The 22,531-nt window shown below is 38.4% G+C and overlaps 4 protein-coding genes across 4 annotated transcripts; 1 reads left to right on the forward strand and 3 right to left on the reverse strand.

Moving 5' to 3' along the window:
• Positions 1-1,724: 1,724 nt before the first annotated feature.
• nr0b2a (nuclear receptor subfamily 0, group B, member 2a) lies at positions 1,725-3,635 on the forward strand. The gene is made up of 2 exons (XM_026283436.1): positions 1,725-2,299; positions 3,006-3,635. Exons 1-2 carry the CDS (start codon positions 1,780-1,782, stop codon positions 3,245-3,247), a joined length of 762 nt encoding a protein of 253 aa, XP_026139221.1. The 5' UTR covers positions 1,725-1,779; the 3' UTR covers positions 3,248-3,635.
• A 729-nt stretch (positions 3,636-4,364) lies between these two features.
• LOC113115800 (keratinocyte differentiation factor 1-like) lies at positions 4,365-11,915 on the reverse strand. Its single transcript, XM_026283428.1, has 4 exons — positions 11,592-11,915; positions 8,328-9,379; positions 7,291-7,368; positions 4,365-6,199 (listed from the first exon to the last, which is right to left on the reverse strand). The coding sequence occupies exons 2-4, from the start codon at positions 9,358-9,360 to the stop codon at positions 6,147-6,149; spliced, it is 1,164 nt and encodes a 387-aa protein (XP_026139213.1). The 5' UTR covers positions 9,361-9,379; positions 11,592-11,915; the 3' UTR covers positions 4,365-6,146.
• A 933-nt stretch (positions 11,916-12,848) lies between these two features.
• LOC113115799 (trophoblast glycoprotein-like) lies at positions 12,849-16,385 on the reverse strand. The gene is made up of 2 exons (XM_026283426.1): positions 15,740-16,385; positions 12,849-14,821 (listed from the first exon to the last, which is right to left on the reverse strand). The coding sequence occupies exons 1-2, from the start codon at positions 15,988-15,990 to the stop codon at positions 13,888-13,890; spliced, it is 1,185 nt and encodes a 394-aa protein (XP_026139211.1). The 5' UTR covers positions 15,991-16,385; the 3' UTR covers positions 12,849-13,887.
• A 977-nt stretch (positions 16,386-17,362) lies between these two features.
• On the reverse strand, positions 17,363-22,203 carry tmem222a (transmembrane protein 222a). Its single transcript, XM_026283441.1, has 6 exons — positions 22,052-22,203; positions 21,005-21,089; positions 20,887-20,918; positions 20,180-20,276; positions 19,325-19,455; positions 17,363-17,737 (listed from the first exon to the last, which is right to left on the reverse strand). Exons 1-6 carry the CDS (start codon positions 22,165-22,167, stop codon positions 17,650-17,652), a joined length of 549 nt encoding a protein of 182 aa, XP_026139226.1. The 5' UTR covers positions 22,168-22,203; the 3' UTR covers positions 17,363-17,649.
• Positions 22,204-22,531: the final 328 nt, after the last annotated feature.

Below are 22,531 nucleotides of genomic sequence, written 5' to 3' on the forward strand. Positions count from 1 at the left end.
GATACATTTTCTACTGGAGTCGGATCAGCTTCATCGATCACATTACAGTTTATGTGTTAAAGGAGTCGTATGATGCTTTTTTAAAGATCATTATTTGGTGTAACAGAATATGTTGACATGCTTTAATTTATAAAAAAACACATTATTGTTCAAATACTGTACATTATTGTAGGATCTCTACGCCCCGTCTCTCTCAAACACCTCGTTTTCGACAAAGCCCCTCCCTCTGACAAGCGCAGTCTGCTCTGATTGGCCACCTGACCCAGTGCATTGTGATTGGACGAACACCACAAGCACTCGTCGGAAATGTAACGCCCCTTTCTATAATAACAAGCTTCATCTTTCAAAATGAATGTAAAGACAGTTAATAATGTCTTTAGTTTTACCATTAGTTCAAGCTAATATTTCCACATAGTGATGTAGAGATGTGGGGGCGTGTCTTTGTAACTTTACAGATCTTTATGCACCAAGAGCTTTTTACACTCCAAAGAGAAAGAAAAAATTAAAATCGCATCATATGACCCCTTTAATTTACATATAATTTAAGAGTTTGATTACTTCAATTTTTCAGTATGTCAAAAGTCAGTTGTCTTTCTTTAGATCAATTAACAGCCAGACTATTTGTTTTCTGCAGAAAGTCTGAAAACCGTACAAAGCGAACAAATAAACCTAGAAGGTAGTGTAGATAGAAAAGGCGTAGATTGAGTAGAGAACACTCTGTTGTGGTAAAATCACTATAACACACTGGTTTCACAAAAAATTGGTATAGAAGCAATTTTCTTTCAGAAATTGCTTGTGAATTTACAAAGAAACGACAAGTAACACATTGGCTTAAGTAGAAAATCTGAAATTGTAGTGTTTTTTTTATTTTATTTTATTTGTTATTGGAGTAAAACATACTCCAATCATTTTTTATTTACAACTTACACCCCCCAAATTATTATTTTTATAGTTCAGCAGCAATATTAATGAAACTAATAGATGTTCTAAAATAATTGAATTTATTTGTAATATAGTAACATATTTTTACCATGACTTTGGATGTGATACATTGAAGCACGGAGATTCAGAGTTGTTTAACGAATTGTGCTTTTGCTAAATAAACCCCTGAGCACAGTCACTGTGACTGGTAAAACATTAATAATATAATATAATATTTGTGATGTATATTGATATTTCCAAAAATGTTGGTTTTATCATAACACACAGCAGCTACTTTTAAATAAAGAGAAAGATAGAATAAATGGAATAAAAGATATTTAAAAATGAAATATTGTATTCGGAGGCTTTTCAAAATAAGAGAAAGTGAGTATAATTAAAGTACATCGATGTATAAAAAAGTAATGGCAAGAACTAATATAGAAATTAGGTGTAAATCTATCAAAGGTGGAATAAATGTGACAGGGAAATAAAAGTACGCAATTTATTTATCAAGTTAAAGAAAACATTTTCCTTTGGCTGTGATCCTTCACATTCTCAAGGGTCATTCACCTCTCACTTCCTTCACTGTTCTGGATTCGTCTGTAATGATAGGGATCATATAATGAGTGCTTGACGAGTCCTTGGTCTCTTGGTACGGCCTGGTGTAATGACTCCAGCAGAGATTATATTGCCTCACCTCTAGTATTTCCCTGTCTTATCTCCGTTTACCCAATTGCTAAACAGTTGTTGTGTTCACAGCAGATGTAGATCAACAGGTCAAGGTTCAGGAGTGCTTGTTATAAATAGGAGCTTCAGAGGCGTGAGTTCTAGGAGAGCGTTTGTGTGTTTGGTGAGAACATGGATTGTGATTGTTCGGTGTACGGTAATTGGCAGTCGAACGCCATCCTCTTCAACATCCTCAGCCGAGGCGGGTCGACTCCGAGCGAGCCGAGCTACAAGCGTGTTCCTCACACGTGCCACTGTGAGAAGCGCAGGACGGTTTGTCTGAAGACTCCCAGCGAGACGTGTCAGGTGGCTTCAGACGTGCTGGTGAAGACCGTGCACTTCATGAAGAGTTTGCCTGCGTTCCAGCAGCTGCCTCCTAAAGACCAGCTGTCTCTGCTGCAGAACTGCTGGGCTGCGCTCTTCATTCTGGGTCTGGCTCAGGACCGGGTTCGCTTCGAGGTCCACGACTCTCCGGCTCCGAGCATGCTGAAGAGAATCCTGCTCAACGGCCGAGAGACGGCGAGCTCCGATCCAGAGCAGCCCACGCTGGCCGGCGCACAGACGCTCAAAGAAGTTCTCAGGAAGTTCTGGAGTCTGGATTTAAGCCCCAAGGAGTACGCTTATCTGAAAGGCACCGTGATCTTCAATCCAGGTACGGTCTCCAAAACCACATTAACAGATTTACACACTAATTTATATTTAAATGATGACACTATTTTTTTTATTTTTATATATAATCATTCAAAATAATATATATAGATAAGTTTTGGAAAATGAATATATATATATATATATATGTGTAAATTTTATTTAATAATTATTTATAAACTAAGCATTCTTAAGTTTATTAAAATACATGTAATTATTTTATTTTAAAAGTTACATATAATTGAAGTTATAGTAAATTATTATAATTGCAATTTTTAAATGACTATACTTGTAATAATATTAAGTTATTAAATTATATTTATCAATAATTTAATTTAGTAATTTTGTTTTTATTAAAATAATTATATATAAATAGTTTATTTTTAATTTTATTTAATTATTCCAAATTATTTAATTTAAATCTAACTATTGAAATAAAGATTAAAATATTTTAATATAAAAAATATTGTTATTGAAAATTATATCTATCTCTAATTAATAATAATTAATTACTATACATTTATTTTAAATATTTATTATAAATATAAAAATTCTATATAATTAAATAATGTATTGATAATTAATTTTGTATTAAAATAAATTTAATTCTATCTATCGATCTATCTTTATTTATTTAAAATCTTTACCATAAATTAACGTGTTTAGCCATATATTTCCCGATGCACTCACCTGTTATTGTCTCTCTGTAGATGTGCCGGGTCTGAAGGCGTCTCTGTTCATCGAGGGTCTGCAGTATGAAGCTCAGCATGCTCTCAAGGAGGTCCTTGTCCCTCTTCATCCAGAGGATCGATGGCGCTTTGCCCGAATCCTCCTCACCGCGTCCTCTTTAAAGACCATCACTCCGAGCCTCATCACAGAGCTCTTCTTCCGGCCGGTCATCGGTCAGGCAGATCTGCTGGACTTGTTGATCGACATGCTTTTCACCAGATAGTGACCCAAAGCCTCAGATCTTCTCCAGTGTTCTTCTCTGAGCGCTGGGTGAGAATCTGACTGCGTACGGGTCACGTTTGACCAGTTACAGCTTCATTGTTTACACAGCTTAATGAAATTACTGCACCTTTGTAATGGTATTTAGGTCACAAGTATGTGATTTATTGATTGTTTCCTTCTCTCTTTTATTTTTGTAAGCACCTTTGTAGCTTTTTGTACGGGATGATTGTGAAACTACGAAGTATTCCTTGATGAAACGCTCTAGAAAGATCTCCGCACGTGTGGGAGGTTCATGTATCGTCTCTGTGAGAAAGCTGGAGGAAAACATTTGTATGTTCATAAATATACTGCGATTAAATCTATTTTTACAGATTTCGGTATTATCAAAATCTGTGTTTGTCTTGTGTCACTTCTATGAATACTGAACTTATAATTAGAACGGTTTATTCTGACGGCACCCATTCACCGCAGAGCAAGAGATGCAACACTACATTCCTCCGAATCTGATGAAGAAACTCATCTTAATCTGGGATGACTTGAGGGTGAGCTGTTCTGTTCCTTTAAACATTTAATGATTGTGTACGCATTGTGTTTAACGTGATATTCAGTAAGCTAGAGTATCTTCCAATCTTAACCATGTCAAAGCGTTGCGAACATTGGCTTCCGCAGCCTCATGCCGCCAGTGTCACGGGTTTATTTCTGAAAGAAGTCCAAATTGCGTAAATGTAATAAAACAAGTTGTGTTTGCGGTTACGTGTGTACCCAGAGGAAGTCTGATGGAGACACTGCAGGGTCAGTGGCACAAAGGTAAAGCATTGTTGCATGTTTGTTTTTATAGCAGATGATTGCTCTGCTAGTGGCTTGAGAGAAACTTCATTTCTTCGGTCACTTTTGTGATGTTCAGGATATATACATTGAGCAGCATCTGAATATAGAGTGTAATCTTGTGTCTTCTTTTTCTAGGACATGTACATTGCATAAAATGACCAGGTCTTGGCTGAAAAGTATTTGAAAAGGTGAGATCTACAGATAACGGTCGAAGCAGTTTAATGCACGAGGAATACTATAGAGAGCACATCAAAAGAAAAAACCAAGTCAAACCTGGCCAGGACCCTGAAACCACATACTGCATGCTTTTTTTAAATAGCATGTACAAACATTTTTGCAAATATTGCATGTTAGAGAATAGCATCCAGTTATCATTTTTGAAAAAAAAAAATAGCATTTTTAATCCACATTTGGTTGCATTCCAGACCTGTTGCATGCTCGGACAAAGGTTATGCACATTTTGCATAGAATATGCACATATTATAGTAGTACGCTATGGCCTGAATACCAGTGCTCTGTACAAATTTGGACTTCTAGACATTTTTTTATTTTTTACAAAACTATACAGTAACACTTGATGCACAGATTTGAACACAAATTAATTGCTAAATGCATATAAAAACAACTAGATGGTCTTTATAGTGTCTCCAGGCTTAGATTCCTCTCTCTAGATGGTGTGTACTATAGTGCCCTCTTGTGATGATTAAGGCCAAAAAAAAAACAAAAAAAAAACATTTTGATGAAGTTTCTGAGGCGGTCTATTTGGTGAAAAAAATAAAAATAAAATACAGTTCATGACAGAATGTGTTTTAGAATGATAACCATTTGAAACTGTACTTCAATGCATTGCAGTGACATGATTTCCACTATAGCATCAGTTTATCTCAAGAATGAAATGGTCGTTTTGGATTTTCGGTCTTATCTTGCATAAAAATCTGAATTTTTGCTAATCTGAATCAAAGAATTACTTCAGAAAGATGCAATTTCATTGAGTCCGAAGTGGTTTACTATCAAAAGGCAAGACAACAGAATCCTAGCACGCCCAAAACCACTATTATGATGATTGGTAATTTCCCATTAATCCGTAAAAACCACATGTTAGATGTCACAAAATTATCTTGAGATAGTTTCACGGAGTCAAAAAGAGGACAGTTGCGAGGGGAATTTTCTCTGGAGTTTTCCCCTCCTCCGCAATGTACAACTCCAACAAACACTAGGATTTTATTTCCTTTCTATTGTCAAACCAGCCAAACAAGTTCATAGCACAGTGACCTGAGGGAGGAGGCGGACACCGGAGCAATCTTCGGAGAAAAATGCTGCACGGTTATACAGAGACATTTTCTGTGGTTAACACGTACCTGTGTAAATATGTCATCATACGTGATGCAGAACTACAATCATTTGCTGAAACAAAACAGCCAGTGTAATAGACAAAATGGTGCATACAGTTTAAATGAATACGGTGATGAATAAAAACAGAAAATGAGAGGAAACTCCCTTTTTATTTCAATACAAAAAATCTATACAAATATTTCCAAACTGACGTTCCATCGTACAGACGTGGATGACTGCAAACAGTCCCAAAACAACATTAAATTGCATTAAATCATTTAAACACAAAACAAGGACATTGTTCATCTAAAGCACACTTGAATGATGGGCTACTAGAGCAAAGCAGTCCAATGAAGGGCAACAGGTTTAAGTCTCAGTGCTGAATACATGCATATTTACTAGATACATCACCGCGAATGACAACAGTCTATAAAAATATAATCAGAAGCAATACTTAAGATACCCTTTGATGCCAATGGTTTAGTCAGGAAACTTGTCCATTATGTAACAATCCACATGACACAAGGGCAGTAGGAAACCATTGGTTTTTTGCAACAGGCTCCATTGTTTAACATTACACTTGTGACAGAAGCTTTGGGACGACGGCGGTCTTTGGGCATTCTGATAAACACAAAGAGTTCTTAAGCATAATACATGCTTTCACTGAAATCTGAGAGGAGCACAAGGACAGAGATGAACACTAGTTAGGCAGTAATAACTGAGAGGGAACGGCTGGAGCGTTAGCGGAGTAGTGGAGCTCCTGATGAGTCTGTGGCCGAACTCGAGTAGTAATCTGTGAAGGAAAAGATCATGTTCATTTTTGCAATTTATGGACTTTGATCCTCTTGTAGAGTGCAACTTTTCATTGCACAGTCATGTAGAATCATTTAAATGGGAATGGTGGAAATGAAACTCCCCATGTTAATTTCTTAATTGTTTGGTGAACTTTGACATATTTTAATCCAGACGCCAACCAAAAGCAAGACTCTTGATTTGGAAATGTTTTAAGATGAGTTTTTGTCGATCTCAAACGTTTTGAGATTGTCCACTTTTGATCACTTCCAGAGATAGTCAGAAACCCATTCGACCGGATTGATTTTGTAGAGTAGATGCTCATGTGGTCGAATGAGCGCCAACAGCCACAAAAGACCACCTCTTCTCTGCCTACTGACATAATTCTTAATATTACGCGACTTTTTGGTTAAGCGCACTAACCAGATGGGATTTAATCTTTGCCGTCTGAAATCAAACGATTGGTTTGAAGGCAAAAAAAATTTAAATGGCCAATTTTCTCCTAATTCTAAGACAATCCCACAGCGTTCTGTGTAGAAGCAGCAATAAAACCTGCTGCTCTCTGTACTGTACAAGTATTTACTCAATATCGTCATTTCACCGAGTAATCAATAGCACTGAACAACAATTTTAGGCAAAAACATTTTTCAGTATAGAATTTCATAAAGCGACACACGTTACACAGTGCAAGAAAAGTGAGACCTTTAGACAAGTTGCATAATGAGAGCGCCACCATTATACGAGGAAGGGTAGATGTGATCTGATATGGGAGAATACTGGATAAACTGCTTGGAGGCGAGCTAAAGTGAGATGAGAGTTCAGCATTCAGTGACAGAAGCTTCAGGCCATGCAACTACAGTTTACGTAGAGGGGGCATTATTCTTTGGGGGCATAGATCAAAGACAGGAATGCCAATTTGACAGTAGAGAATGTGTGAGAGAACGTTTGGAAATGGAACCGTTACAATAGAGCATTGAGAAAAGAATACGCCATCCTCAGGGTGCAATTCCACCATGGTTAGGGTTAACATGGCACCATGGTGGTCAATTATCTTTTCACATCAGCCATACAGAAAGTTTAAGGTTTGCTTACTTTTCCCGCTGTTGCCTCTCATCTTTCGGGCAAGTTCATCTGACGGTGTCAGTTCTGACACTAGCACCTCAGGTTCACCTTGAGGGAAAGAGAAATAACGTCAACAGACATTCAAACATCATCGTGCCCTACTGACACTCTTATCCACCATCAGTTACCATCAGGTTTGCAAACTAATACTTTGATAAATCGATTAATCTGACGATTACTAGAACGATTAATCGACTAATCGTTGATTATTCCACGCATTCATCGGTAGATTTTGAAAATTCACTTTTGCAATTAGTTAAAATACGGAGTTATTCATATTCTAACAGCTTTTGTACTGACTTTTGGAAGTCATATGAAAAATAAAAAATAAATGCAAGTGATAAGACGTTATAGACGTTTTTGGGTAAACTATATTATTCACAGCATAATCTCTCTTAAAATACCTTATAGGGTTATGATAATCAAAACAGTCCTGAGCTACATCAAGCTTTGATCTCTGCAAACCAAACTATCACTTTAATGAAATATTATTTTTCCCCTAACTAATAAAAAGATTTTATCATTAGCTAGTTTTACATCAGAGAGCTGCTATATAACAATAAATTTGTAATTCTAACTAAAAGTAAAACCGACTCTGGTGTTTCATGTTTAACGCTGTAAAGCTGCTTGATTTAAGGCCATCTACTGCATAAAGTACTATATAAATAAACATAACATTACTGGACTTTACTAGAGTGCCGAACTGCAAACATCCACATCACTGTAATCAGATGCTTTCTTAACTGCTGCTTTCCCACCACGCTCAGTTCTGTCGAGTTTATTTCATTATTGATAGGAAAGCACCCAGTATATATTTACATATTCATCCAAACACTGCTCAGCAGCTTCAGGTTCGGCTACCTTTGCTCTTCTTCTCTTAAAGTGCATCCAAGAAGGCTGACAGTGTTGGCTACAGCGCTGCACTGGTCAAACCGCGTTATTACAGGCTCTTACATTATTAGGTCATATGAGATCAAACGACTTCCCGATGTTTCAGCTCTACTTACCATCACTAAAGGTGAAGGTCATGGTCTCGTTCCCACTGTCGGGCAGCGTTCCATCCCTCCTCCCGTTAATATGCTGCATTGCATCGTGCGATTTATAGTCTTTGGTTTTGTAACCTTTCGAGGACTTGTTGCGGGTGCTGATGCGTATGACGCCGTGTACCAGCCGACACTCCGCTTCCTGCTCCTCCAAGTTGTAGTCCTGAGCGATGCTGTTGATCAGGTCGCTGATCTCGATGGTTTTCCGGGAGAAGGACACGTCGGATGTGCATTTGGCCAGCTGCTCGATCTGGTGCATTTTATACAATTCTAGAAGCTTTTTAGTGATCAGCGAGTCGATGTCAGTGCCACCGTCATCCAGGTCGTCTAGATCCAAATCCTCCCTCGAGTAGATACTCTTGATACTGGTATCGCTGATGGGACGCAGGTTGTTGTCGCCCTTTCCAGTCGTTCGGGTCCGTCGTGGAGGTGCGTCTGAGTTGACAGGGTACTCCACTTTCTTGCCAGCAAAATAAACGTCGCCGTACCTGAAGCTTTCAGAGCTTCGCAACGGCTTTGATTTGCTTGCTTCGAGGCTTACGCCGCACGTGGGATTGGACAGAGCCAATCCATTGCTCTTCTTCGGTTCTGGCTCAGCTTTTATAGGGTTGTCAGTGGAGCTTTCGTTGGCTGGCAAGCAAGGTTTGCGAGAGCCATAAAACCCACAAGTCAGAATGCAGCAAAGCACAGCTTTACAACCACTCCAGCCTAGAGAGGCGCATGAGCCGCATGCTTGCGTACCTTGAGGAGAGTCAGCGGAGCCTGGGATAAAGCCCAGGGTTTCTGAGCCTCGTCCATTGGCGTAGTGAGGATGGGTTTTACGGGGGAACTGCGAGTCTATGCTACGAGGTTGCTCTCTGTAGTTCTCCTTGTAGGTCTCCTGACTGGTGCTGCTGTCCCTGGAGTAGGTCCGGCTTTGCCTGTAGCCATCGGCCCTAGAGCGGCTTGAGCCATGAGGACGCGTCTTGTGATGTGATCCTGTGCTGTGGCCAGGCATAACTCACCACATACACGACCTGCAGGAACATGGGACGGATGATAATGCATCAACAGCTGAGACAAAGCATCGCTTCTTAGGCTCAGTCAATATGTGGAGCACAAAACCAGTCAACAGATTTATACATCATCTGAAAGCTGAATAAATAAGCTCTTCTTTGATGTATGGATGGTTAGGATAGGACAATATTAGGCCGAGATACAACTACACTAGTCAGCATTTGATGTGGATCAAAGCCTTTCGTCAAAGTTGTCCTCAAACCAAAATGTGTTCTTGTGTTAGTACAACTTTGATTAACCTTTTTTTTGATCCACTTCAGATGTTGACTACTGTATTTGAAAATCTGGAATCGTGAGGGTGCAAAAAATAAATATTTATATGCTTTGTCCAAGTAAAGTTCTTAGGAATGCATATTACTAATCAAAAATTAAGTTTACAAAATATCTAAATGCAGCATGATCTTTACTTAATGTCTGAAAGATTTTTGGCATAAAAGAAAAATCTATATTTCTGACCCATACAATGTATTGTTGTCTATTTCTACAAATATCTCTGTGCTACTGATGACTGCTTCTGTGCTGCAGGATCATATACAGTAGTAACATACTGCAGCGTTCAAACTGCATGTAGAGATGTGCTGAGCCTATTTTTGCAGAATGTTGCATGCATGATTAAAACACAACATTCTTTGCCATTTAGGTTTTTCTGGAGCAACTTGAAATGACAATTACAAAAAGACGGCATTCGGGCATCTGATTAAAACCAGGGAATTTAAGCAGCTTATGAGCACACTTCTAGATTTCACCATTTAATTGTGATGTAGATGTTTATGTAGTTCTTCTAATGTAGTTTGTAATTGTCAATCAGGTTCTCCGAACCATTTTAAGGCTGTATTTATTTGATTAGAAATACAGAAAAAACAATAATATTGTGAAATATTATTGCGATTCCTAATATTGGTGTACTGTTTTAATATACTTTCAAATATAATTTATTTCTATGATGTGCATCTGTATTTTCTGCATCATTCCTCCAGTCTTCAGTGTCACATGATCTTCAGAATTAATTCTAATATATATATATTTTAAACAGTGAGTGCCAAGAAAACTGATAAACCTTTTAGTGAAAATACAACTTTAAAGTGTCCTATTTCACATTTATTGCACTTCCTCAAGCCTGGAGATATAACCAAGATAAAACACAACAGTGCAATGATGATGGAGAAATCAAATAATAAATGTAATTTACCAAATGAATTCATCTTCAACACTGCATCAGTATAGCACCGAGCATATGTTGCCCGACTGGGTCAGAATGACACATATATTCTGTCTCTACATGCTGTGCTCCAAAAGGCATTTCAAACATGTCAACAGCGAGCTGATCTGGATCTAGATAGCATAGAGGGGTTATCTATGCAAGCCTGAAAAATCTGATTTGGAGCAGTCATATCAGGATTGTAATATTTCACATGGGTTTTTGCAGCTATGCCTTATTGGGTTCCTCATGTGCATTGGAAGGGTTTTTCATGCAATCAAATATGCCAATTAATACCCTTTGTTTTTAAGAGTTTAGCATGTTTAAATTTAGTAAAGAGGGTTTTCATTGGTGGGCAGGAATTACTCGATCATCAAGTTATTTTTAAATACACTCCCTCCTTGTGACTTCACCTGAGAGTTTGACTCAAGGATTGCGTTCTTTGTCTAGAATCATGTGTTTTCGGTGAATCCTGTCACTAATTCTCAGAAAGCTGAATGTCATCCTGTGAATGCCTGGAATAGGTATAGATAATTATTGTCAGGTGTCATCAATCTTAGACAGTTTGAGGAAACTCTTGTGAATAATCATGTATAAAGAAAGTGGATGGGAAAGAAAACCCCAGAATATTGTGTCACAGAAATGACTTGGTAAGAGTTTATAGAGCAGGCCTGTAAAGTGCGCTCAGGTCAGTCCCAAAAACTTTATTTGGACTTTTTAGCATTTTATGCATGGCATGCATTGGCAAAATGCAGTTTGTATGTCCAAAACAACAAATATTTTTTATTTTAACATCCTCAAACTGCTCTCGTCTGTATGCAAACAATATTTATGGACTTCACATATATATTTACGCCTAGAATCCTTTGGAAAGTGCCATTACTTCCAATGCAAGCGTCCAAACGAGCACACATCACAGTGATCCATGGATCCAGAGCGTGCTCGGAGCAGATGTTTGCCGAAGTGTCACTTACCGCATAGGCTCGGATCAAATCTTCAGGTGTTTTGAGCTCTTCAAGATCGCGGAAGTAGTCCGAGTGTGAAGTTATGTTCCTTCGGACGCTTTATAACCTCCACTTCATCGATCTTTGTTTTGATTCACTGACTGGAAACGGCTCAAACGTGTGGATTTCGTCGCGCAGCACGCGCTTTCTGACTCGGCTCGCACTAAAGCTTTGATCGGTGAGATTCGTGCCGTCTCCGCCGTGCCGTATTTTACCTGCGGCTACAGGTAAATCCAACGCCCACTTGCAGGTAAGCAGTGACGTCACTCCCTGGAAACGGATGTGTTGCTTAAACCTCCTAAAATGTCTTTTGTTCGTTTACTTTTGCCATTCTTTAAATCAAATGAAACGTGAATATGGTATTGGCAGTGTTTACAGTAGCCTACAGTGTTCATTTCTCATGCACCAAACTCAAAAACTATTTATCAGGTGCACTTTTTTAGGTCTTTGGTCTAACATTGGTTATTCTCAATCTAATTAACAATGTCTAGGTTGTTGGGGGGAGTTTTTTTTTTTTTTTTTTTTTAACATGTTAAATAAAAAAGTGATTAGTCCATATGGATCCAATGTCAACAATATTAGCATCTGAAATGGACAAAATCTTCATGGTTGAAATAGTCCTGAATATAATGTCCAACAACAAAAGTTTGCATGTATGTATGTATATATATATATATATATATATATATATATATATATATATATATATATTTACACACACATATGCGTTTTACTCTTTACTTTTACTCTTTTTTTTTTACTTCTTTATATTTTTACTCTTTCTTCTCACTGCATTCTTCTTATATCTTCTACTTTTTCTTCCGTTTTTCACTGCGCCATCCCCTAGATATAATAAAACACTGCACTTTAGTATAAAATATTGAATAAGATAGATCTTCATTTGGTTTAATGGTAATCCTTTTATTGTATTAATATTAATTTAATACATTTGTCATCCATTCTAAAATTGATCTCTGATATAATTATTACTCGTCCGTCTGGATCTCACACTGCATCGTCTCATCAAATGCATGAATTGATAGGTAATGGATAAAAGCAGTAGGAACCCCAAATAGAACATTTGAAGTATGAAGCATTTTTTTGTGAAATCATGCATTCTGTAAAATGGAAATGTCATTCGTACTCTACAGATTTACTTGCACTGCTTCACATATAGAAGCATTTTAGATTTCTTTTAAATGGACTAGGTACATAACTGTATATGCACACACACACACACACACACACACACGTGCGCCAGAGGTGGTTTTTCAAACATGCTGTAATGTACTGCTTTGCCAGAAGCGGAGACACAGATTAATATGGGCTGTCTGGTCTTGATCAATTGCAGTCATTAGTTCCAAGCTCTAGAAAGCACACACAGAGAGAGATTCACCATGTGCTCGCAGGAAACATTACACTCCAAATCCTTCATTGTGCCCCATTTTCCCCTAATACACCCCTTCATTTCCCTTCTTTCCTCAACCGTGGCGAAATATCGAGGACACAATCTGCAGCAGCGAACTCTGTGGGCCGCACCAAATAATGTGATGGAGAGGAGCGTTTCAATCTGGTGAATAGGTTATGAAATATAATGGAGCCCATAATTCAGTCAAATAGGGTTAGATACACATGAGAAGTCATTCAGTGCGTCTTCAAGTCTTCTTATAACCTCTAGAATATTTGGCGAGACAACAACAGACTGAAATCAACAGTTTTTACTGTAAATCTTGTCAGAAAGTTAAAAGCAAATAGATGTGGGTTTTGTGGCTTTTAGTCCACACTCTTAAAGGGTTTTTCACAGGAATGCCATTGAAGAAGCATTTTTTTGTTCTTCAAACGACCATTCATTGATCAGCGCTACTTCTTTAGTGTTAAAACATTTTAATAATCTACAGAATCTTTATTTTTTTATACTGTATTCCTACACAATCACAAGTTCAGTGTGATAAGTTAAAAAAAAAAAATCATTTTTTCAAAATTTATAAAAGTAATCCAAAATAATTAAATGTAATCTGTTACATTAATAAAGGGTAACATTTTAAACAGTAACTTGTAATCTGTAACCTATGACCTTTCCAAAGTAACCTTCCCAATTCGGATTAGCAAATGTCATGCATTTTTCGGCATTGCATCGGTTATCAGTCAAACGTGTTTCTAATGAATGATATCTGCCGAACTGTAATGGTTTCCGTCTATTTAGAAATCGTCAAGCACACCACTTTGCTACAAACTGAAATATCACAGAAACGTGTTCTTCGTGCAGTTATAGTGTGACGTCGGATGGGATCTGTGTGCTACGAGCATCAGTAGAGACGTGCGCCAAACGCGGATCCATTCGAGGCCGACCCTGCTGACTGTGCGAAACGTGACCCAGTCGTGGATCGGAGTCGATTTCGTAGCGGTAATGATACCCCTCCAGCACATCTCGACAGGCTTCATATATATCCGTGATCCACTTCTCAATACCCTTTCGATTGAGGTAGACGACAAAGAGGAAGACCATCCCTACGAATCCCAACACTAATCCAAGGAACACATAGGAAGTTTGTAGGGACAACTCGGTAATCTCTTCGCGAACATTACCGTAACACCCCAACCCCTGCGCGCTAAAACCCCGCAAAGATGCCCCACGAAGAGAAGCAGGGAATTCGCAATACAGCCTGTCCACATCCTCCACCTTGACTTTCGAGCTGTTAAGCCAGTTTGTGAACTCGTGTGCTTCGCAAGTGCATGCATACGGATTCTGACCCAAAAGTAAACGCGCACGGCCGAGTCGCTCCAGCTCACGCAGACCCTCGTCGCCGATCGTTCTGAAGGCGTTTCCAGTCAAGTCCAGCTCTAGAAGTTGCTCGACGCCAGAGAAGGTGCCGTTGTAGACGGCCACCAGAGAGTTGTTGTGCAGATGCAGATGCCGCAGGTTCGGAAGAGGAGCGAACATCCCCGGGGGTAAGAGGACGAGCCGGTTTCCCGACAGATCGAGGCGAAGCAGGTTTGTGAGCTCTCCCCAGCGCAGGGCGGTGATGAGGTCCGTCAGAGACGAGTAGTTATAGAGAGACGAGCGCAGGCTGAGCTCCTGAAGAGGACTGCCGGGCACAGAGAACGCCTCGGGGTGGATCAGAACCAGAGGATTGTTGTTCAGGATTAGAGAACGCAGCGTGAGCAGAGAGGAGAACGCGTGCGAGCCGATCTCCATGATGCTGCGAAAATAGAGACAGAGTTTGAGGATTTTAAATGATGGAATATACAAATCAGCAAGAGCACATCTCTAAACCTGTATTAGTGTTAAAAATACAGACTATAGTGATGGATGGAGAAATGATAGATAGATGGATGGATAGATGGAGAAACGATAGATAGATAGAAACAGATGGATGGAGAAACGATAGATGGATAGAAACAGACAGATGGATGGAGAAACGATGGATAGATGGAAGGATAGATGGAGAAACGATAGATAGATAGATAAAAACATATGGATGGAGAAACGATAGATAGATGGATGGATGATGGATGGAGAAACGATAGATAGATGGATGGATGGATGGAGAAACGATAGATAGATAGAAACAGATGGATGGAGAAACGATAGATGGATGGATGGATGGATGATGGATGGAGAAACGATAGATAGATAGATGGATGGATGGATGGAGAAACGATAGATAGAAAGAAACAGATGGATGGAGAAACGATGGATGGATGGATGGATGGATGATGGATGGAGAAACGATAGATAGATAGATGGATGGATGGAGAAACAATAGATAGATAGAAACAGATGGATGGAGAAACGATGGATGGATGGATGGATGGATGATGGATGGAGAAACGATAGATGGATGGATGGATGGAGAAATGATGGATGGATGGAGAAACGATAGATGGATAGAAACAGATGGATGGAGAGATGATAGATGGATGGATGGAGAAACGATGGATGGATGGATAGAGAAATAAGATAGATAGAGAAATGATGGATGGATAGATGGATGGAGAAACGTTAGATGGATGGATGATAGATGGATGGATGAAGAAATAGATAGATAGAGAAATGATGGATAGATAAAGAAATGATGGATAGATAGATAGATAGATAGATAGATGGTGTTTCTCACCGGTTGTCGCTCAGGTTCAGGAGTGTGGTGTTCTGCGGTCCACTGAAGGCGCTGGGATCGAGTCTGGGAATCGCGTTGCCGGTGATGATCAGGCTGCTCGCGTCGCGTGGGATCGCGGCGGGGACGCGGTGGAGAGCGGCAGACGCGCAGCGCACCGTCCGTGGAGCGTCAGAACACTCGCAGCGCGGCGGACACGACGCGACGCACGCGGAGACGCACAGCATCGCGCAGACGAGCGTCAGCGGCATCATCCTCGCGGTGCGGAGTGAGTGCACATGCTGTCTCTAACAGATTGAGCAGAAACACCTCTGATCTCTGAGATATAACGCGCGAGGGAGGAGCTGAGACACACGGGGTGAGATGACTTTACACTTGGCATTGCATTCGATTCACAACTATAGCGCTGCAGAAACAAAACTATAAATGCACAAACACATTTTACAATCAAAACAGTAGAGTAGTTTGTTGGTTTTAAAATGATAAAGCAATAATGCTGAAGATGAAGACAGTGTTGTGTTTTTGTGCTTACTGGATGGAGTTTGTTAGTTAATGTGATTCTCTGATGTGAATAAACTAAAAAGAACAAAATGCCTTTGATTCAAACACATTCTGACTTTCAAATATCATGCAGAAAAAGTATGGAAGCTTTTTTTCCAGATTTAAAATAAATAAATAAATAAAAGTGTAGTCCTAATCGTATCTCACAATTCAGACTTTTCCCCTCAAAATTCTGTTTCTTGCAATTTTTTGTCATATAAAGAAAAATCACAATTAACTTTTATTTTTAATTCTGTTGCAGAAGAAAAAACTGAATTACAAGATGTATCCTCTGAATTCTCAAAAAAAAAGTAACAATTCTGGGTTTATATATTGTAATTATGACTTTTCTCAGAATTGTTTTATATAAACTACCACTATGTTTGTTCCTATTTTTTTCTGAAATATCAGAGTTGTGCAATAAGAGAAAAAAGATGGCAGAAACAAAAAAGATACAGAATTGCAAGCTTTCACATTTTTTGAGATTTTTGAGAAATTTCTAACTTTTTCTCATAATGGCAAGTTTATATCTTACAATATTTTTTTTTCTTAGAACTGCAAACAAAAATGCAGAATTGCGATGAAAAATGTACAATTACCTTTTTTTTGTTTACATTTTTAATTCTGTGGTGGAAACAAAAAAGAAACACAACTGCAAGATGTAAAGTCAGTTTATATCTTGCGCCTCTTTTTATTTTTAATTATGTGGCAGAAATAAAAACAGAATTGCATTTAAAGTCAGAATTCTGAGGAAAAAAAGTTGCATGATCTAAACTAGGAATTGTAAGAAAAACCTCAAATTTGTGAGTTAAATCATGTGAACCAATCAGCTGCGAGCAAAGTGACAAATCTGATGCAATGAAGCCACTCCCCCTTTTCCTTCTGAGCTCTGTGTGAAACTATATAAATATTTAAATTCAGTTGAATCCTTTGCATAGTCATATTTTTCTCTTTGCTGCCTTGTTTTTCAGTTTTCAATAAGGACATTTTGCACACATCACACTTTCAGGTTAATGTGTGCTGGCTTTCTTTACACTTATATTTTGTGCATCTTAAGTGAGGACAAACATTGAAAAACGAGGACACTTTATGGATATAATGTTGTATTTGCTCATGTAATATAAATGAATGAACACGTAAACATTACAAAGTCAAAAGGAATGAACCTGGAATTAAGAAAAATGTACAGCCTCCTTTTAATGTAAAACAATCTCCGTCTGAGAACATTCAGGATCCTTTAAAACAACTGATGAAGATCGACGAGAGTTCATAATGATGCGGAGATCTTCATTCTGCTGCCGTGTGTCATTTAGCCCCATCCGTGATTATATAACAGATATATCAAGTGCTACAGCTTCTGTCATCTCTCTCGGTCATCGCAGGTGGACCGCCAGGACGATGGTGACCATGACCCCAAAGATCATCAGGAAAGGCAGCCAGGTCTTCAGGAACCCCACGAAGCTGCAGGACACCAGAAAGAGAGGAACAGATGTCTTGTTTTCCAGTATAAATATCTAAACGTTTACTGGAGGAGCAAAATGGTTTGTCAAGGTTTTGCTTACAACAAGAAAATATATATTTCAATTGGCTCCGAAAAATAATCTGGGGTCAAAAGGAAAACAAGAGGGATTTTCTTACCCCACTGGCAGATATTTTTTCTTGTTTTAAATAAAAACGAGATTTTAAGTTTAAATCATTCTGTGTCTGCATGAAATGCATCTTGATTTAAAGATGTTTAGGTATTAAAAAAACCCTAAATACTGGAAGATCTTCATTTTTCTGCAGTGCATGCAACATTTAATGCATTGACTTCATGAATTTGAGACTTTCTGCTATGATTTAAGACCTGAATTTGTTGAAGGGCAAATGAAATGACATTTTTTGCTTTAAAACGATGACTTTTGAGGATAATCTTACACAGAAACCCACAATCCATCTCTCTCTCTCTCTCCAGAAAGCGTCCTGCTGTCCTTTACAGCGCTGAGAGCCCAGCGGAAACACACGGACATCTAAAGGGGAAACACGGCCTCCGCGGCCATAAATCATTCAGTCAAAGGTAAGGACACACTGACTTCTACAAGCTGAAGCTGTGTGCTGTGTATCCTGCACAGAGGAAGCTATCCCAGAATGCACTGAGCAGGTGCAACGAGGGAGTTCTGGTTATAAATCAAGGTCTTAAAAAGTCTTAATTCTCCCTTCCAGAAATGAATGGAAAGCTGAAGTCATGGCAGTCATGGCATCAAATGTTGCAAGCACTGTGGAAAATGACTCTCTTCATCAGTGTTTTGTTCTGTGTTCCAGTACTAATATCTAAACATCCCTAAATCAGATAAAAGAAAGAGCGTTTATGATTAAAACAAGAACAAATATCAAGTCAAGTGGATATTTCTGACTACACTGGCAGATATCTGTTCCTGTTTTAATCAAATGGTCATGAAACATGATGTAACATCTCACATTTACCTGCAAAACCCCTCATAAATATACTTAGAATTCATCGCATTTCCTTAAATAACACTTACATGCACAATGTGTTTTAATGTTTATACAATAGTATCTTCTTATACAGCATCTCAAATCAATCATCATGTCACAGACACCGTTATTATCTTATAGGACAAATAGGAATTATAGCTAAAACAAGTTGTAATTACATAAACAGAAGTTGCTACATTTACTTCCTTATTGTGACATACAGTACATCCAAGTGCAACAATTTAACAGAAAAGGATAAACGTGGTTCTGTGCACCTGTTGTTGATTGGATGATGTGATATGGAGGCGTGGCTTTTTAAAAGTTTATGCAGATGAGCACTAGCCTGCAGGGGTGTAATATAATAATATCCTAATGGTTTTTGGCATAAAAGAAAAAATGTATAATTTTGAGTTTGACCCATACAATGTATTGTTGTCTATTACTCCAAATATACCCCAGAGACTCAAGACTGCTTTTGTGCTCCAGAGTCATGTATAAAAAAGAAACGCATGGAATAATCAATAACATGCATTCAAACCCCCAGGATTAGATTGCTCTGATGCTGAAGCTCACCTGACGTGTTTGCTGTGGATGAAGCTGAGTAAGCAGAGGTTGACCATGTTCCAGGACGAGCTGTTCTCGTAGCGCATCAGGTTTAGAGCCATGGCCACATGAGAGTGACAGTTATCACAACACAGATTGTGCTGCAAACACAACACAACGAGACAGGTACAGCTGTGGAAATTAACTGGGTTGCAATTAACAATACAGCTTTTAGGTACAGAGCTCCGGAGGCAAACTTTTTCCTATTGATGGTCTCTTTACAATCCTCATACATTATTTTAGGGTTGTGCGATATATATCGTCTGGAATAATATCGTAATTGTTGCTTAACGACGTGCAATTTGACATTATCGAGTATTTTGCAAAAACCCTACAGAGTGCATGTATTATGTGAAGTCTAGACTAGTGCGAGTTCAAGATAAGATGGCAGAACATGTTTATTTTTATATCATTTGATATAGTTGATCTATATCACATGGAGAATGTTTTTTCCTCCAAAAACTGCCATGATTACAAATTTAATATTGTTTTTTATTTTATTTTACAACAGTTCAATGAACAATAAGTTAATTAAGAGACTTGCATTTTAGACACCATATTGCTTATTTTTAGTAATTTTGGTGATAATAATTTGCTTGTTAACAGCCCAGATGTCTTATGATTCTAATTCACTGATTAAATGTAAGAATTTAACTGAAAAGATAATGCTAAATTTTAGAAAAATGGCCTTATAAAGGTAAAAATGCCCATAAAAGGTAAAAATCTTATTGGGAAAGATTAATTTCTATCACTGCTGTGAATGGACCACAATACAGAATATGAAGAATATCAAAAACATAGCACACATTACAGTCAAGCTCTGACCATTCTGTTTTTGTACTCCTCGGATGCCTCATGCACGGCTAAATCCCAGGCGTTCGCTCCGCCGCCGTACACTTTATTCTTATCCAGCTTCCAGTACCTAAAACAGCAGTCATTGAATTAGTCACACACTATTTCTACAGTATTCAGTCTCATATGCACAGGTGATATCTGTCACAAGCTGTTTCCATCTTCTGTATTTTAATATGTATTTTGGGAAATTACATAAATAAAAAATGCTAATTCTAAAAATGTGCCTTAAAAAAAGTAGGATATATTTCTTTTCCATTAAGAAAACATGCGCATAAACTACGATGGAAACACTTTCACTGAAATAAATTCCTTAATCTCATTGCACAACTTCTAAAATGCTTCAGCAAAGTCTTGCCAAAGTTTTCCCAGAACTCCATTCCCAAAAAGCAGACTCTGAAAATAAGATAACATGACCTCATTTTGTCTGTGCGTTCCGAATCTCGTAATTTATTGTAGTTAAAAATTATTACATACAGTGCCTTCTGCAGCAAATTATTTTTTCCTTAATGATATTTAGCATGAGTTATTTAGGGAGTGATGATTTTGTTCTCTTCAACTCACTGGATGGAAATGGTTCTTCATTCGCAAATGTTTTATGCGATATTACAATTTTGTGCGTAAGTTTAATTCGTAACTTTGGATGGAAACATAGCTTGATTCACTAGTTTTAAACTCACTTTGTTGGCTTTCCAAATGCCATGTTGTCCTCCTGCGGAAAATAGAAATGATAGTAGTAAGTGCATCAATGCATTCGTGATAAAGCACAGTCAGCTCAATCATCAGAAGGAAACTCACTGATACGAAATAAGGCCCTGCGAAATCCCTGATCACACCAGTAGATGTGCAGATGCCCATGTGACCAATGAAGGGCAGGAACCACCTGCAAATACAACAACAACAACAACAATAACGAGTACTGTCAAACGATTAATCCCATCCAAAATAAAACCTTCTAACGTCATCCGCCTCCAATATCAACCCTAACACTTGACGACTTTTCTACATTCTTCATTAATAAAATTAAAACCATCAGATCACAGTTTTCCACACCATATTCCACAAGGTCCTTCAAGATATCTTCGAGAGTTGAGGTGTGAAAAGTCTCAACATCTAACTACTGGGGTGCCTCAGGGCTCAGTTCTTGGACCACTTCTCTTCTGTCTACATGGCATCATTAGGTTCTGTCATTCAGACAGACTCTTACATTAACATTCCCTCCTCGTGGAATGACCTGCTAAACTCAATCCCAGCAGCTGAGTCCAAGAATCGGCTTAAAACACATCTCTTCCATCTTTATTTGACCCTCGAACTCTAGCACTCACTATTCTAATTCTATTCTTTAGAAAACACTCTCTTTTAGACTTGCACTCTATTCATTGACTGCTTGTCAAAAACACTAGCTTTTCTAATCTTTTTGTATCCTGTTTTCTTTTTATTTATTATACAGTTGACAAAAAATACATCTAACACTAGCTTGCTCTATTCTTTTTCAATTCTATCGGTTTTCTTTTGTATATAATAAAATGTTAAAAGCCATTGCTATGTGTACTGTGTTAAGCTAACTGAGACTTGTTATAGCACTTGCATATCATTGCTCTTTTGTTGATTTTGATTGATTCTGTTGTCCTCATTTGTCGCAATGTAAATGTACACATACATGTATTACGTAAACAAAAACCGTTATTTTGGATGTGATTAATCGTTTGACAGCACTAATAACAACAATCAGAGATGATCAGTGTTTCCTGCTGAAGTGTGTTTCCTTCATCAAGTGAGGATTATAGGAGCTCTATATATGTTATAGTTGTGTAACCGAACAGAGCGGCTCCGGTCGTTACTCACGTCAGAACCGGGATGGGGGTCCAGACGATGCAGTGCGGGTAACGGCACATTTCTTTGTCGATTTTTTCGAAACCGCCGTAGTGCTTCATTGTGTCTATCTCGGAAACATCCGCCATCACAGTCTGTGCGCGGTGACGTCATCGGGTCGCCGGAGTGTGCGTGTGTGCGCGCGTGCGTGTGTGTGTTAGTGCATTAGTGTGTGTGTGTGTGTGTGTGTGTGTGTGTGTGTGTGTGTGTGTATAATGACATGGGTATGACACAGGTATTACAAGGAGAGAGTGACTTATGAGGACATAACCCATGTCCCCATTTTTCAAAACACTTATAAATCATACAGAATGAGTTTTTTTGAGAAAGCAAAAGTATACAGGCTAATTGTGTTTTCTTTTCCGCGGTGTAAGATCAAGTGTGGCATGTGTTGATGTTCACTCTTACTGTAGTGAGACATCTGGGGCACCGTACAGCTTCCTCCATCACCCT

Source organism: Carassius auratus, chromosome 16 (genome assembly GCF_003368295.1).
Source record: "Carassius auratus strain Wakin chromosome 16, ASM336829v1, whole genome shotgun sequence".
In the NCBI taxonomy this organism is placed as follows: Eukaryota; Metazoa; Chordata; class Actinopteri; order Cypriniformes; family Cyprinidae; genus Carassius; species Carassius auratus.

Bases quoted from the DNA above. Each gene is read 5' to 3' on its own strand.
- nr0b2a (XM_026283436.1), top strand. From the start codon at position 1,780: ATGGATTGTGATTGTTCGGTGTACGGTAATTGGCAGTCGAACGCCATC. The intron at 2,300-3,005 runs GTACGGTCTCCA...GTCTCTCTGTAG, and splicing joins CACCGTGATCTTCAATCCAG to ATGTGCCGGGTCTGAAGGCG.
- LOC113115800 (XM_026283428.1), bottom strand. From the start codon at position 9,360: ATGCCTGGCCACAGCACAGGATCACATCACAAGACGCGTCCTCATGGC. The intron at 7,369-8,327 runs GTAAGTAGAGCT...CTTTCCCTCAAG, and splicing joins GACCTTCACCTTTAGTGATG to GTGAACCTGAGGTGCTAGTG. The intron at 6,200-7,290 runs GTAAGCAAACCT...TTTCCTTCACAG, and splicing joins GAGAGGCAACAGCGGGAAAA to ATTACTACTCGAGTTCGGCC.
- LOC113115799 (XM_026283426.1), bottom strand. From the start codon at position 15,990: ATGATGCCGCTGACGCTCGTCTGCGCGATGCTGTGCGTCTCCGCGTGC. The intron at 14,822-15,739 runs GTGAGAAACACC...CTATTTTCGCAG, and splicing joins CTGAACCTGAGCGACAACCG to CATCATGGAGATCGGCTCGC.
- tmem222a (XM_026283441.1), bottom strand. From the start codon at position 22,167: ATGGCGGATGTTTCCGAGATAGACACAATGAAGCACTACGGCGGTTTC. The intron at 21,090-22,051 runs GTGAGTAACGAC...TTGTATTTGCAG, and splicing joins ACCCCCATCCCGGTTCTGAC to GTGGTTCCTGCCCTTCATTG. The intron at 20,919-21,004 runs GTGAGTTTCCTT...TATTTTCCGCAG, and splicing joins CAGGGCCTTATTTCGTATCA to GAGGACAACATGGCATTTGG.